Source organism: Ciconia boyciana, chromosome 12 (genome assembly GCF_034638445.1).
Source record: "Ciconia boyciana chromosome 12, ASM3463844v1, whole genome shotgun sequence".
Taxonomy (NCBI): Eukaryota; Metazoa; Chordata; class Aves; order Ciconiiformes; family Ciconiidae; genus Ciconia; species Ciconia boyciana.
In genome coordinates this window covers 6,752,920-6,770,327 of record NC_132945.1, presented here as the reverse complement: position 1 = coordinate 6,770,327, position 17,408 = coordinate 6,752,920, and the positions used below count along the sequence as shown (strand labels likewise).

General features: G+C 33.9%; 1 protein-coding gene across 10 annotated transcripts in view; it reads right to left on the bottom strand.

Moving 5' to 3' along the window:
* DIAPH2 (diaphanous related formin 2) overlaps positions 1-17,408 on the bottom strand; it is a 261,388-nt gene that overhangs the window by 187,867 nt on the left and 56,113 nt on the right. For all 10 annotated transcript variants that reach the window (XR_012044700.1, XM_072876616.1, XM_072876619.1 and 7 more), the window contains one exon: positions 13,244-13,358. Coding sequence is in view for 9 of the 10 variants with exons in the window: in XM_072876616.1 (XP_072732717.1) it covers positions 13,244-13,358 (115 nt within the window). In the remaining variant the exon portion in view is untranslated. The remainder of the gene's footprint in view (positions 1-13,243; positions 13,359-17,408) is intronic.

Genomic DNA, 17,408 nt, shown 5'->3' with positions numbered 1-17,408 from the left:
AATGAAGTTTCAAAAATAAAAAACTTGAAAAAAGTATCTTTTGAGGGCTATTTTTCCTGTTTTGACATTAGAGAAAGCATTCTTTTCAGTCTAATCTTTTTACCTATTCATACAGAATGTGCTTTATTCCAGGAATACAGATTTTTGTCTGTTTAAAAACAAACAAAACCCACTTCTTTTTTCAGTTCAACAGATTCTTTTTTCAGTTCAACTTCTGAATTTCTTTTTCATTGCATTCATAGAAAAAATACTCTGTAAGACCATTATAGATCAAGACTACTTCATGAATGTATTCATATTTCATGCTAATTAGTCTTTGTACACAATCCCTTTCCCTGATGTGCCGAGTACATGTGTCTCTGTCCTCAACCACTCGTTAAATGTGCTATAGTTTATTTGAGCACTGCATCACTGAGACCAAAATAGACATTTCAGAATACAAAACTGCCTTTTCTTCCTCTGCTGTATTTTATAAAGCTGCTACAAACAAAAGCTCTATTTCCCTTAGAAAAACAAGGCATATAGTAGGTACAGAATGTACTAACAGAGTTATCTCACAGTAGGCTGGAATCCCAAACTTGTTGATTATGTGTATGTGGGTAACATACACTTGTCTGTACATAACAAGACGTGATCCTTACTCTTTTCTAATGGGGACCTCTGAGACACCAAATGTAGGAAAACACAATGCATGCCTTTGAGACTTTACCTCCCCTTGATTTTCTTTATAGTCAAAATTGACTCTTCCACCTTTCTCTTCAAGATTTTCATTTTCAAATTCTGAGAACTCGGGTCTAACAAATTAATACATCAATTCTGTAAGTTACCACCTAAAATTTAAGACATTATAACTAAGACAGCTCAGTCACAACATTGTTAAAAACACCTACATGAGACCTTTTAAAAAAATACATGGCTATTCTCACTCCAGGATTCTTCCTTCCAACCCAAGCCTCTAACCCAAAACACTGCTCTACAAGTTCACCACAACACCAACACCAACCACACTTTCTGAAAATCAGTTCTTAGCATTTTCAAAATTAGATTTTTATGAATGAAATAATACAAAAGAGGTTCATTAATTTATTACATTTTTAGAATTACCAGCAGTTCCCAAAGTTTACTGAAGGAATACCAACAAATACCCAAAATTACTCAAGCAGCAAAACTGTCATACTTTACTTAAGTGGAAAAACTATGATAGTAAAACTGTCCTACTTCAGAGAAAAGGAAATAGCCTTCCTTAAATTCTACTGCTGAAGCTTTTTGACAAAATTACTAATTTAAACTTGCAGTAAAGCTGAGGAGCAGGGGTTTCTTTATTAGTATTCTTCAGAAACACTTGCAGTTCCACAGATTTCTTAACCAAATGATGGTCTTACAGCAAGCATATACACACGTGACATCCTCCACAATCTCAGTTTCTCACTTAGCACTAAAAAAGGCAGATAATCAGCATGTATCTGTAGAAGTAATACAGTCAGGAAGTAACTAGCAGCGTTTCTTATTTTGTATCCTTGCTCCTCACGTCTCCGGTGGAGAAGACTAACTTGTCCTAGTGACATTTCAAAAGGGTTAAGCAGTGCTAATTAAAACAAAACTGAAGGAATTACCTCCACATTAGAGCATTTCACCTGGATTCAGAATAGATATAATGCTGATTTTAAAAATGAACTCCATTTCTATAGGAATTGTGTGGAATACATTATGGTATACCTCAAAGCAAACAATGAATAAAGCTAGCAACTTCTAAATATCCCAGACCTCAAACTATTTCCCATCCGTGTCTTAATCTGAATATAATTTAATTCACATACAGACTACTTGTATTTGCTTTTCTGAAGCTGCAATTTCTAGAGTTCTTTACGTAATGCTAACCAAGATAATATCCAAACTACTCAATCTGAACCCTTCTGATACAACACCAATACTCTGAAAAAAATACTAACTTTAACTATTGCACACGTAAAGAAAGCAAGCTCCAGGAATAACCAAGAGAAGATCTAGGAAAGTTGCATCTATCTGACCTGTCCCTCATTAATTTTTTCCCTCAGAAATATACCATAAAGCTTTGAAAAGCAGAATCCCAAGAGAGACATAACTCAAGTGTACTACAGCCTGAGATCTCCAGTTAAATTCCTGCTTCTGTTCAGCTCTATGGCATGATCATTCTGAAAGCATTATTTATATAAGATTTTACAGGAAAACAAGACAATACACAAAACAAAAATAACACAACTGAGACTGATCCCAACTTCTGAGAAAGTCTACATTTTTTTTATCTGGGATATTCTCCATTCACTGTCACAGGATGAAAACAACTCTACAGTCCCAAACTGGGAAAGAAAAAAAATTCAAACTTCCTATACATTTCAAAATAAAGTCTTCAGAAAACATCACTGTTCCCTCACATTAGTCCAAAGACAAAACTTGTGGTCAAAATATTATCAAGTCATTTATGAAAAGAAAGCCTTCACTGGTTCTGCTTCCTACAAGGAAGTAATATTTAAAACAATACCTATCTGTACATTTCATCATACAACATTGTGTTTTATCATCTAGAATTAGTGTTAAATACAATCAACACAGAACTGTCAGGCACTCCCAAGTAAAACAGGTAAAAGACTTTTTTGTTACAGTGGTTTTTAAATACAAATTTGGGGGTGAATATTCAGCTTCTGATATAGTTCAAGCAAGTAAGTAGTATAATTGCTAATAGGTCATACCAACACTACCTCTATTTTTCATATTATGGTTTTTCAAAATAAAATATATTTTCTTTGTGACTCAATGTTACAAATTACCTTCCACATAGAAAAGGAATAATTTAACTTATTGAAAGGTAAGTGTGCTAAAATGCTATTTGAAATAAAATATGAAGAACTAAAATTTACAAACATTGCCTCCTAATTGGAAGCTTTTGTTTATTTTGGCCCCTTCAGAATGCTATTCTCATTTTAGTCCTTTTGTACTATGATGAATGAAATGGGTACCGATGCTCTTGAAATAAAAGACACACACTCCCTTCAACAGAAGCAGGTGCTATCGAACAGCTACCATTTGCACAGTGGCTTCCTCATACAAAAAAATTTACACAGGACCATACATACAAGTAATTCTTGGGAGGCCTCATTTGTGATTCTCCTGAACAATAGCCCAGCTGCAGCGAAACTACATGCATCATTCCTAAGGTCAGTTTGGAAACTGTGCTTCTCTGTGTAACTACTGAAAGTTTATTTATAATGTATAACTATTAAGGAGTCAACTTCTGCAGTTAAGCCTTAGTACCTGATGCAAAACTGAATACAAAGAACACATGTGCCTTTTTTTCTCCCCTTCTTTTTTGTCTTGATACTTTAAACATAGCAAGACTGGGTATCGTCACCTGGTACAAATTGCCCGTGACACTTCTGGGCAGAAAAGCTTTTATTTCATCGGTAATTATATACAATTTTTTTTTCTTAATCAAGAAATATATTCTTATGCATTTACTATGATTGCTGTTTAAATAATTCTAAGATCATTTAGGAATTTTAAAAATGCATATAAAAACATATAAAAACACAAATATAGACACACACATATACAAATCTATGCTAATAGATGGTAATGGTAATAATTTCAAGCATTAGCTTATTTAAACAATGCAAAGCTTTTTCCATCCCTGAGTTTGACAGTTTACCTACTGGATAAATCCAGTTGAGAAGGAAAGGAAAAGATGAAAAATGGCAAACTAATAACTCACTCTTTCTTCTTTATGGTACTTGAATTTATTCTGTTGTTAAAAAAGAACAACAATTTCAAATACATTTAAAGATGAAAACAAACCAGCCTGCTCCACTTGTGAAACTAAGATATGAAGACTGATTACCTAAGCATGCAATCTAACTAAATGAAATTCCTGTAAGACACAGAAACATTTGGTGACCCTACACTGCAAAGCAGTATCTTCCTTTGGCTTGGACTCATACACTTCCGAAAAGGAGAGCGCAAGGAGGGAAAGAAAACAAACATACACATCCTGAATTAATCAGAAGACCAAGGGAGCCACCTGCAGTTTGCAATCCAGAAACAAATACATTATGAGTGTGTGGTTTTTTTCTTCTCATTTCTCCAAAGCAACGCATACAGTTGAGCTAGTACAACATATCTGTGCTTAATACTAGAGATTCCTGTATTAAACTGAAGCTTGCTGTCTCACACCTGCAAATACAGCTGTGTTAAACATACTAATCCCTTTTCCTTTTCTTTATAAGTACTAAATGTAAATGAATGTAAACAGTTTTCCTTCAAGTTTAATGGTGCACTAACCTCATTCTTTGGCTGCCACTTATCTCTTTACTAAGAAATAGCTGAAAAGATATTAAAAAGATATAAATAACACTTTTTTCTCCCCACTAAAAATGTTTCATTAAGTCAAGCAAAAAGGAAGGGCTGATGAAGAAAAGATGCATATTTCATCTTGTCATTTGTCATTCAAGAATAACAGTAATATTCACAGAGAACGCTGGCCAGAGGTAGAATCAATCCTGAAATATTACATCACTTCGATGGCAGAATAAAAACTACAAAATTGCATTTAATGCATGCAAACTTAATTATTTCAATGAGAATGTTTGAAGCTAAAACATTCATTCTGATCAAAGAAAGAATGCTATCTGCTTCAGCAAGCTAACTGGTCACAGAGGGGGTTAAAAATAATAAAATTCATGTCAGAAAGACATACCTGTTAACTAGGGGAGCAAAGGGAAGGAACAAAAATCAACTGAATCAACAGCATCTACTGACTTACATTGAAACTAGCCTGTCTTACTTTCTTTTTCCTTCTTTTCAATATCTGGCAGAGATGTAAATAGAAAGAGTATAAAGTTACTCCTGAAATTTAAAAAACCCTGCAAAATAACACACTATCCTTTAAGAATGGGTGGTTTCACAGAGGAAAAAAATTACACACTATTTTCTTCAGGAGATCAAAAAATCAGCCTGCTTTATATCAGATGTAGGAAGCAAAAGACGTAGCTGTAAAATGCCCTTCATGACTAGGTGATTTGGTAGTCAGTTCTACATTCCCTTCTTGCATAAAGGTACCTTGCAGAATTGAAATTAGAAAGTACAATAAGGTTTAAAAGACAGAAACTATTGTGAACATTAAATGGCCCAATGAGTAGCAGCAAAAGGCCTCAAAGAAAACTCACTGAAGACTGCACATGGGTATTCTACATGCAAACATAACGTGAACATCTTCTGCATGACGTTAACGAGTAAGACTACACTATTTACTTGCACATGGATATTACAGAATTAACAAGTTAATAGTATCAACAAAATGTGTTCAAACCAGAATGTTTTTTTTTTTAAATTAAAGCCTAATAAAGATATATTAAGGACATTGCAACTTCCTGGTTTATACGATCTAATTTGTTCAACACACATGAAGAAATTAAATACAGACAGTTATGTATTTCATACTGCTGTACTGTAGAACTTCCTGGGGAACAAGAATAATTTCAAATACTGAAGTAGGTAAGTTGTTCAAATTTTCTGGCATGTTTTCTTAATATTGGAAAAGATAAATTTAACGTATAATAAGGTGTTCTTGTGGATGCTGCAAGCAACAGAAAATAAAAGCTAAAGTGGGTGGGAATAGCAGCCCACCTACATTCTGGCCTTTAATTCACTACTCCAAGAAAGCTGACATTTAGACCTCAAATGCCTTATATCCACAGAAAGTAGGTGGCAGTCAAAAGACTACCGCAGCTCAAGCTTTAATAATTCACTTTAATTAGAATGTAGTCATCCAAGCACTTTAAGTCAGGGAAGAATAACGTACAGAAATTTTACCAGAACTGAAGGAATTCTAGATAAGCTACCCCAAAATCAACAAATGTAAACAGAAGATGCTAGTCAGTGATGTCCTAGCAGAAAAAAAAATTGTCAGTATCTTTTAAACAATATTTTACCAGCAAGCTAGAACAACCCCAAGCAGACTTAAAAGGAGGAAAATCTCCACTGTAAGATCATACAACTTGTGGTGAAGAACTCGAGATGCTGATGACTTGTTGCAACACCATTTGACCTTTACTCTTCGGGGGGACATAGGATGTGTGAGCATAACATCAGAAAAAAGAAGGGATGGATGGATGGATAAGAAATTCATGTTTGAGTGTTAGTGTCAATGTAACTGGAATAATGGTGTTTGTGGTATTTTGATTAGACTTAACACTTTAATAAAGAACAAATAAGTGAAGTCTGTACATATTTGTATCCTTTTTATTCATGAAAACATTGAGTGCAACACCTGCATACATCTATCATACCACCTATGTACAGTAACAGCCAGTATTCCACCTTCACCTATTTTTTGAGCCAGCCCCCTTGCTATTCCTGACAAATTTAAAAAGAAAGTTTACCTTGTAATGTTTACAATAAACTCATTTGGACAAGCACTGCTATTTGCTTACAGTTCTGCACAACTACAGTTTCCTGAACTGTTGATAGTCTAACCTTTATAGCCTAAAAAAGAAACTATTTATCACTTTCAAATAAACATTATAATGTTGACAAAAGAGGATGTTGATAACATGACTGTAGTTGGTGTTATTTAAACATCATCTTTTTCTTAACATCATCATGTCATATGTTGTGTCTTCCTCAGAAGTCATGTTGTCTCCCTGGACTGTTCTATATCTTTTTTTTGTATTTGTGTTATGCTCGCTCTTAAATTTTTCCAACAGCCTTTTCATACTACTTTCAGTTGCCCATTTCAACCCTCTTCCTCCTCAACCAACAAAACAAGTTTAGATACTAAAATCCTGGCACTGACCCAAAATATGAAGAAGTTAAAACTAAATTTTAGTTAATCCTATCAATGTTTTACTAATTTTTCATGATTACTAAAATTTTAAAACTGAGCTACAGATGAGTCCTAAAAGTTGTTCACAGAGGGAGATATCAAAGGTAGGACTAGACAGCCACTTAAGTTTTCATATTTTAATTACTAAAACAAGACTGTATTAAAGTAAGCTATTTAATATATTTTATATTACATATATATTATTACATTATACATTTAAAAATAAAAACCTGAATATTTTGTTCATGTTTTGTTCAATTATAGTTTACATGCAAGTTTGTATTTTCTCCTGTCCTTTCTCACTCAAACTCGCCTAATATGAAAAATACAACTCAGCTATTAAAACCTTACTTCAATTTTAAAAACGTATCAAAATGATTGTTGAATTGTATTTTAGAAGTCTAATCATAAAGAAGCAACAGAACCCTGATCAAGAAGTTTTCCCTTGAGGTAAGTTGGACGGATAATGAATTCTGTACTGGAACAATCCCAATAGTTACAGACTATTATGTACTAATTACTACCTTTACAGATCTACTGTACACATAATTAATTTCTTCAGAGCACCACTATCATTCTTGACTGGCAAAATACACAACCTAAATTACAAGAGCCAGAAATTAACACAATCCTTTAGGGAGAAGGCATTAACTTGCTTTGTAGTGTTTTGCAATTAGACTATCAATCAAACAGTGAAAAGTGATTTTGATAGCAGCAGGCCTGATACACTGAGTATTGCCACATTGTTACAAAGTTATCTGAGGCCCCAAGCATGTGATGTATCACAACTTATCTACAGAGCCATAACATTTTAATCCTTCACTTCTATGTGCTAGAAGACACTTCATCATACAATTATATATGTATTTAATATTAAAAAATTTAAACACCAACATAAGGAGTTTTTGAGATCATATTCCACAAAGCACCACACACATCACACTACTGCTGATGGTGTTCTTTCCCTTACACTGGTAGCCGAAAATAAAATCTGATGTCAGTTAAGGGACAAAAGCAAAATTTAGAAAAAGAATGTTCTAGCTGCACAACATAATATGACCTGCTTAAATGATTTCAAAGATTTGCTATTAAGTAGGTTCTTGCCAAGAACACTAACATTTTAAACACTTCATTTTAGATGTTGGGTTTTTTTAAAGACATTCTACAGAAATACAAATATACATAACCCCAACCCCACCAAAAAGCAGTAGCTCAAGCATCCAGAGATGTATAATCAGACTGGATTAATATACTAAGCATAAATTCTTGTTCAGCTTCATTACAATATTTCCCTCCCTAGAAAATTACTGTTACGTATTTAATAAAAAATCCGTAATTTGTTTTAGTTCTAGAATTTTGATAGTGGGCCCGTCTAAAGACATCAACAAGAACACATTCTTAGTTGACAACACACCTCATTATTTTGCTGTGTATTAACAGAAATTAATGACTTAAGATCACGCAATAGACTCACAAGGACAAGATGCATTTATCTGATCACTTGGATCTCCTCTCTTCAGTTAAGAATTACTGCAGGGTTCATACTACGTAATCCAGCTAAGGAGGACTGTTCATTGAGTTTATTTCACATTTTCTTTATACTCCATAAACTGGAAAGGATTTCTTTTCAATTAAGAAAATATTTATGTGATCACACAAAGCTTAAAATTGATCACACAAGTTTTAAAAAAGAAAAAACCTTACTATGTAAAGGTTATTCTACTTGTTAAAAAAAACTTGTCTGAACAGACTGTTGCTTGCAGGTAAGATTTAACTGTTTTAAAAATAAGAAGATATGGTTGAGCTAACAATACCTCATTAGAATTCCTTCCTCTTGCTATTTAAATATCAAAACACAAATCAATCCATGATAATCTTATTTTGCAAACCAAATACTACTGAGCCTGAAACTTTCAAGTCATGACTCAAAAACTGTAAAAGGATGATGCATGTTTTCACCAGCAAAGTCACTGCTTTCACTTTAAAGCAACACATGATTCACAAAATAAAATTCCAGATGATATCAAGATTCTCTCTTAGAATTAACCTGGTCAAAATAAAACAAGTAACTGATTGGAAACTAATACCATCTTTATTCTTTTCCTCTGTGCAGCTACACAAGGAAATACGCATCTATGTGTCTCATTACCATTCACAATGCAGCAACTCTCCCACATCTTAATACCGCCCAAATCATTAACGACCACCACAGCAGCCCATTCATTTTCAAGTGTGCCTGATCTGGAATGTCATTTACTTGCCAAAATGGTCTGTGAGACTATAATCGTTTCCATCTCTGGATCTGGAAGCACAGTTCCAAGCTCAAAACACATCTAAGATCTTTAATGAAAATTTGAAGCCCTGGAGTCCACTAGTCAGAGGCCCTTTAAAGGTATTCGGATCATCTGTATTTCTCTTGAAGAAAAATGGAGAAAATTCTTCCAGACTGTACTGAGATAGTCATAATTAGATCTCAGTTAACTTAGTTCAAACCCCAAGATCTCAAAATCCTGTAAAGTCTGAAAGGGAATACTTTTTAATGTTTCCATTGCTCCCTGTACAACAGATGTTTTCATAACTGTGCTCAGTAACTGATTTCACAGACCAAATACTGCAGTTTGACTGTTAGTACTGATTTGAACCTAACTAAATACATTCCACACACTCACAGGGCATCAGTATTAAATATCTAATGTTACAGTAGCAAGTAAAGACTTAACCTTACGCATATTTTTTAAAAGAAAATTTGGATCTAGGTAAATTTGAAGTAAAATTATTTTACCAGTCAGGGATCATCCCTTTTTGTTCCTGGCGCTCTGATTAAACATTCTTATGTTTTACAAGCAGCTGATGAATGCAATAATTTGTTAACTAATAAAAACTGTGCTTCAGAGGTGTCTTATTATGACTTTCCCCCCTCCATACTTTTGGTCTCCAAAAGTACCACTTCCCTGCAGCTTTGGCTACCTTCCTTGAAAACAGGTGGTACTCAGATAGCAAGGCAGCACACAGTTTAGTGACAACCAACATTAAGTTATTCTTGCAGTATCTTAAAACAAAACTATGTTAAATGAGGAAAGACTCCAAAGTTTGACTCTCATTGTGACAGAGAATCATTAATAGAATTCCGAGGTTTAATCAAATTTGAGTGCTGCAACCTATATATGGAATTACATTTTTTTAATAAGTGTATATACTATCATTTGTTTTACTTCAGTTACTATTCCCACCGGCATTCCAAAATGCCATGGAATACAAGATAGTAAACACTAAGTCATCACAATTGCTTTTGGCAATTGTCAGTTTTCTTCCACTCGTCCATTTATTTGTTTTACATGCTGACTGCGCTCTTGAGAGAATATAAAATGCATTTCTATTTGTCTTTCTATCATTCTCCTGTAATATATTAGGAGACCACACCAAGAAATGGGACTAAAGCAGAAGAGAAATTTGATCCTAGATTATACTTGAAATAAGTATTTTGGGGATTAATGAGCTGCCTGTGACTGTTAAGGCAAAAGGTGAAGAAGCACGGTGAATATAATTTAACATTTCCCTTTGCAGATAGCAGCTGCAGAAAAAAGTTGCTTGTGGAATGCAATTATTTGAGCCTGTGCTACAACTAAATGCTCTGAGACTCTTCTTGACTTCTAGTAGGTTCTCAAGTTTTACGAAAAACTTGAACTCAAAGAAAGACAACATTAACTTTCTCTACTAGTCAGTCAAATAAGACTTTAATATCCTGGGTAACACGTAGTAGCATTTTTAACAGTCTTCCCATCCTTTGTTATGGCATGTTATTTTCTACAACCATTAACTGAGAACAACAGAAGGAAGAACAGGAAAAATATCTGCCAGGCTATCACCACAGTAAGCTATTTGGAGAATTTCTGTTGTCTGTAGTTTTAGAACTGTGCAACTATGTAAACAAGAACTTCCTCGCATATGAAACCAACAGCTATGTCAAAATTTCAAGAGGGTTTTATCAGCATTTTTAATGAAGAAGCTTTTCAGGAATTCAGAAACATTTCTTCATGTTTCTGATGAAAGAATTCAGCTCAAGGCAGAAGCTTGTCATCTTCATTAAGGGTCTCATTCCATCGTAAGTGTTATCTGCTGCTAGGGGTTCTTTCCCTTAAAGGTTTTCCTGCCTTGCTGTCACACTAAAATCAGTGACAAACTCCACATCATTTTAACCTCACTGCAATGCTACGAACAAAGAATCTATCAAACTTCAGTATGGAAAAAAAGTGTTAAATTACTGCAGATTATGCTTTTGTATTACTGCGTGTAATATCTAAACATTTAGAGCAGATAGTGGGAAGCATTGTAAAAGAAGAATACTAGCGGCTCAAATTCATTCACTACTGAAAAGAGCAGGAGCTCTGAGTGAAAGAAGTATATATTTATCTTATGAAAAACACAGCTATGACTAACTCTTTGAAGGGGTTTCAAAAGAGCACAGAAAAAGACATATTCAGAAATAACTCAAGGACTCTACTCAAGAAATGGTTCAGGAAAGTTATGGTCCTCTGAGAGGCCTTCCTTAACCTGAGTTAACTTTTCAAACACTGTATTAGTATAAACTACAGTTCTTATTCCTGAAATTCAGACAACAGCCAGGATACCACAAACCTCTATATGCAATGCAACGCAACTTAGTTTTGAAGTAATAAAATCCTCAAATAATTGACAGAGCATTCTAGTGGTTCGAATTAAAACAGAAGACTCCCTACAGTTAAAATACAAAGCATCACATGAACTGTTAATCCTCAAAGACAAAAAGTTAAAATAAAAAAAACCAGCAGCACAAAAATGGTTACAGTGAGTACACACATTCACTTCAAAATCCTAAGTGCATGTTTGCTTATTCAGATGCGGCCTATGAACACTTGATACATCTGACTCCATCCCCCTTCAAGAACTGCACATCCCTAAAGTATATCGTATTCTAACTGGTTGATAAATGGACAAAAGATTTGCAGATGGATCAGGAATTCATTCTTTCAGTATCTACCACTTCTTGGATTCTTAATTTGCTGGGCTTCCTCATTAGCTCCCGAGTAAGTTATTATTGAACCATACTTCAACAGTACTTGCTTCTTTTCAGGGCCTGAAACAAATTACCGGTAAATGACCACATATGAAATACTGATCAATTGACCATTAACCATGAATAATAATGAAAAGACTTGAAGAGGCTGTGTGCAGCTTCAGAAGTACTCAAAGACCATTTGAAAGCCATAAAGAGATGAGAATGGTATTAAAGTATCAAAATCACAACCAATATTCAGTTGTTAGTAACTGCATTCCCAACTCAAGATACAAATATTATCACATCTCCTATTGAAGGAATTAAGTGTTTGAGAATTTAATGATTATTTTAATCTAAAACCAATAGCAGAAGAGCTATTTACATGACATACCGAGCAGCCTCAGTTACACTTGACAGAAAGCTCCAGCATAGTTTTTATTCTCACTGTATAGCGCTCTCTAGTAGTCAAACAGACCCATTTCACACTGTGTTCCAACAAAAATCTGTAGACTATCTGACACTTTCCCATGGTATTATGCAAACAGTTTAAAGAGTGTGTACTCACACATTCAAGCCTTTGAAAACTAACTTACATCTTTCATTAATGACAATAACAATGCTTTTTAACTGTATATAACTTGGGGGGGGGATGCTTCTTAGATTACACACCACAAATTTAAATACTAATGAAAGGAGTATAAAGACTTTTCTTTTTTCTTAAATGAGAGCTGCAGATAGTATTCAAAAAAACCCCAAAAAAAAGCGAAAGCAAAGACTAAGGACACAAACACAAGAACTTTTGAAATGAACGATTGTTTCAACCCACATATTCCAGAATCGTGACAGTAGGCATATTACAGAGTTGTGATTTTGTAATTCAACTGCACACTGTAATTGCTACATTTTAAGTTTTACTTGTACTTGTAGAGGATTTTGATTTAGCAGTGATACAAGCAAGTAAATTTTTGTTACACAACAAACTTTCCACATGTGGAATATCTAAAAGAACCTGACAACTTACAGTTCCTGCAGCTAGGAATATTAATGCAGATAAGCATGATTTTAGGATTAGAATTTAAATTTTATTATAATTTAATTTGAACAAATTTTGCATCTGTCTGCAACATAGCCTGCACTTTTAAGAGGTATTATTACAAAATGTTCCTCCCCTCATGCTGTAAAGTGAAGGAGGAGCAATTCTTGTAATCGACTGCTATGCTTAAGAAAAACATAAATTTTAAATCATCTTACTGCTATAAAACCATTATATGAATTCCATGCTATTGCAAAAGAGACTGTCATTGCACAGTTTTAATATTAACAAAAGCGTAATACAAAGTAAAAGGAGAAGGTACCTTTCATTTGCGTTCCAAAGGTAAGCGCCAATTTTGCAAACAGTTCTGGGTTTTCAAACTTATCTTCTTCAGCTTTTACCCAAAAACTGTTTTCTGCTATCTCTTGAGGTTCAACCTGAAACAAAAAAGGCACCTCCAAAGTTAATAACTAGTATTTTCAATAGCCAAGTTAAAGCCAATGCTACTAGACTTTTGTGATAATTGGACTGAATTAAGTTTAGTTATGTTCCAGGTATTATGTTTTCTTAAAGATGCTTCCTGAACAAAACACAATCAGATGAACTGCCCTCTATCTACACAATGATTTTTATTATATTTCTCCCATTCAACAAGTTTTCCAAAGAGGCTTGATAACATATTAGCATCTGGGTTTGAAAGTGTTCTAGCTTGATTACTTTCTAGCCAGTTCCCCAATTCTTCACCACTGATATGCATCCCTGCTACTTGAGAATTGTAGAAGGAACAGACTTTATTACACTGCCAGAGTATGGAATGCCTTACTTATAACTGATATGTCAGTGTGGACCTTTCAGTGATTCAATATTAAGTCTGTAGGAAAAATTATCTTTCTAAATATCAGAGATAATTTTATACTTAATATAACTTTTTTTTTTTTAGTTTCCATTTTTCAAATGTAAACATAGATTTCATTACAGTACCTTATTTGATGCTGGCTATATTAAAAGAAGAAAGTACTCTGCAATATAGAAGCTGAAAGCAAATTTTATTGTTCATGTATGATTCAGAACAGCTATTTTGTTTTCAAAATATGTTCCTCTTCCAGTTTTTAAATTCTTATCAATTCTTGTAAACAAGTTTGTTTACATGCCAATTAATTTTCAAGGGCTATTTAACTTCAAGATGATGTGCAGGAAATTTATCAATACTGTATTTGTAAGCCTCACTAGGATTTCACTGCAACACATTGGTCCTCTCAATCTGTTAACATGTAGCTGCTTTACCACCAGCTTCAGGTAAGACATTTTTAAAAACTACCATAATCCAACACTAATGGTGAAGGCAGCTACAACAAAAGGCACTAAATTAAACAGTAAGAGTATTATTCGCAAAATGATGGCTCCTTAAAAGTGATGATCAAATAGACTTTCCTCTTTCGCAGCATGCAGGAGATCTTTGGCACTGTTCCCAGAGCACTTAAGCAAAGTGTCCATCTGTAGTTACTTTCCATTGTCACACACAGTGTTCAGATGTACACTTTATAAATTATTTCTATAAACACATGAACATAATTGATTACAATGAAATTGGCTGCAATGACAAATATGTATTATAAACTGAAAAGCTTATTTTTCTGTATGTTTACAGGATAGTAGACTGAGTATGCTTCACAGTTACAAAACTAGTGCAACTGACTCTAGAAACAGATATTGCTTAACAACGACAACTGAGCGTAGAAAGCACAAGTTACATGTATGGCAGGAGTTCTTCCCTGCTTAAGTGAGATGAAAAGACAAATGAATTGTAGGAGACAAACTATCCTAACCAGACAAAGCAGTGGCAAGTCAAAGATGAGCAGCAACTTCAGGAGAGAATGATATTGTCAATGGCATACACATTTTCTTCCCCCCCCCTTAAGAAATTGACAAAATATAAATCTGTGATGAAACCTATATTCCATAAGGAAAAAAGTCCAGACGGAAATACCCAGATACAAGGAATTAATATAAAAATCTGGAAGTAAAAGATGGTAAGAGAAGCTAACTGAAATAATAGCCACAAAACATTTCCTTAAAAGCCCAGGTGGAAATACATTTCTAAAACATTAGAGCTCCATTTCAAAAAGAGAAAAAATAGTTTCAAAAAAATCCAGAAAATTGTATGATAGAAGCTTTAAAGAGAGTAATCTTCTAATCAGAAAGAAGACAAGGACGTTCAATGGTAAAATATCTTCAACAGATAATAAACATTTCATAGGTGGGGAAGTGATCTTTTATATATATATATATATAAGGGTTTTAAAGGTTACAAAATTGTATAATTCAAATTATTCATAAGAGTGCATGAACTAAAAGGAGTTTTATATGGTTAGATTAATTTCAAAGGAAAAAACAACCCCAAATCTCTGGATTCCAAAACTAGGTAATGCCATATTCCTCAAAGTAATACATGAGCATCTTTTCCAGTATGACAACTCATACATTCTTGTTTCGTTTTAATAATACAACTAGGCTACTTAAAACAATCAATTTTTTCTTCTAAAAAAATATAATATATTGGTGTGGCTGGCAGGAGGTTAAAGATATTTTGTACAGATGTTTTAAGAAAACAGCAGGACTATATGATTCCTTTTAAATTCAGAAGCATTAAAGTTAATATTTATTCTCAAAATCTCTTCAGTTTTCTGGAAATACGCTGAGAATTCTATGTAAATAAACAAAGAAAACCCCTCACCAATTTCATTTTGCTGCACACTCTACAGTTACTTGTAACATTACCCTCATCTACAGTTCTCTAGAATGGGCCTGAAGTTTCCAGCTGTGTCATACTGTACTGTAGCACTAAGAATGCACACTGATGCATGTTAACCAAACCCAAAGATTTAAGGTGTTTTTCCCTCTAGATACTTTTAATTCCTCCTCCCACAATAAAGAAGGAAAGTTATCATTTATCCTTATATGCAGATTATTTTATAAGAATTACAGACAGAAAAAGTAAGGAGAGTTTCAAACTTATTTCAACTTTTATTGAAATACATTAAAAACATGGTTGACTATTTCGAATATCCTTCTACTTAAATATTTTGAAAGCCTGTTTTTAAAATACTCCTGCTAGATATGCTTTCAGATTATTTTTGGCACATCTCCAAATATTTTGAAATCCAGTGGCAAAATACTAAAGGTAAATTATAAACATTAATTCGTCTGGTAAAAGAAACTATAAATTGACATGCCATGCATTTCCACACAGGTTTTATCTCAACCTTCTAGATTCCTCTTTCTAAAGTTAGTGGGATTAATCAGTCCTGATACCTCTTATTTGTTACTCCAAAGAAAGAGCCATTTCACTATTTAACACTTCAGAACTTAGAGGAACACAAAACCTAAGCTTACCTTTTATTTAGAAAGACAATATTACTTATTCAAAAATATCAGCAAACAGTCTAGTTCCACTTCCAACAGTAACCTTCTGTCATTACTAGTTCTTGAAAAGTTTTGCTTGAAGTGGTGATGGTATATATTCAGAAATTATACAAAGCAACTTACTTTGAATCACCTGACAAACCCCATGGGAAAAAATGAGAATGATTTCCAAACACAGTCCAGTGCTGTTGCCCTAAGACCATCCATCTTTACATATTCTTAAAACTAAAATTCCATTGTGTCCGACAGGGCAGATCAGCTATGTAAGAACTCAATGGACATATGATCTTGTGTGCTAGCAATATTATGAAAACAGTCTACAAAGAACTGTTACTGCTATGCAATGATGTGATTCATTTCAGAGGCTTCATATTGAAAAGGTATAGCATCTTCAGCCAGGAGCAACATCTGGCATGACATGGCATCCCACGTCATCCAGCTCCATCCAGGACAACATAACACCCAACTTTCTAGAAAGATGTATATCTACATCCATATTAATTTCCCAACAGTTTTACCAGCTGTGAAACATCCTGAAAATACTTGCACTATTTCAGAGCACAATTTAAATTACAGTTATGTGATGTTAAATTGCACTAAGGTTGCATTGATGTTGACGATGTTCAACAGTTATGTGATGTTAAATTGCAACTTATGGTCAGCAATGACCATCTGTAGCCACTTAACAGCTTACTTTCATCAACAATTCGATTTTACTAAGTTCTTGGTACCAACACACTACTGAGATAGAATATGGTTTTCAACAAAAAAGTGTCAGACACTAGCTGGTAGTACAAAGATTTAGTACCTTGACAAATAAGTAGCAGATATCCAGTCAAACTACACTGAAGTCCAAGCTAGAGTTCAAAATAGATAGCATTCAATATATAAAGATCCTCCTTTGATTTGCCTTGATGATTTGGTGATCTGTGTATTTTTTCCTACAGCAAACCTCAATACATCTAATCAGATTTTATACCACCAAAAAACTACCAACCACAAACTGCCTTTAAGATGTGATGGTTTAGTCCTGATGATAGATGCAATTATCTAGGACCCCAACT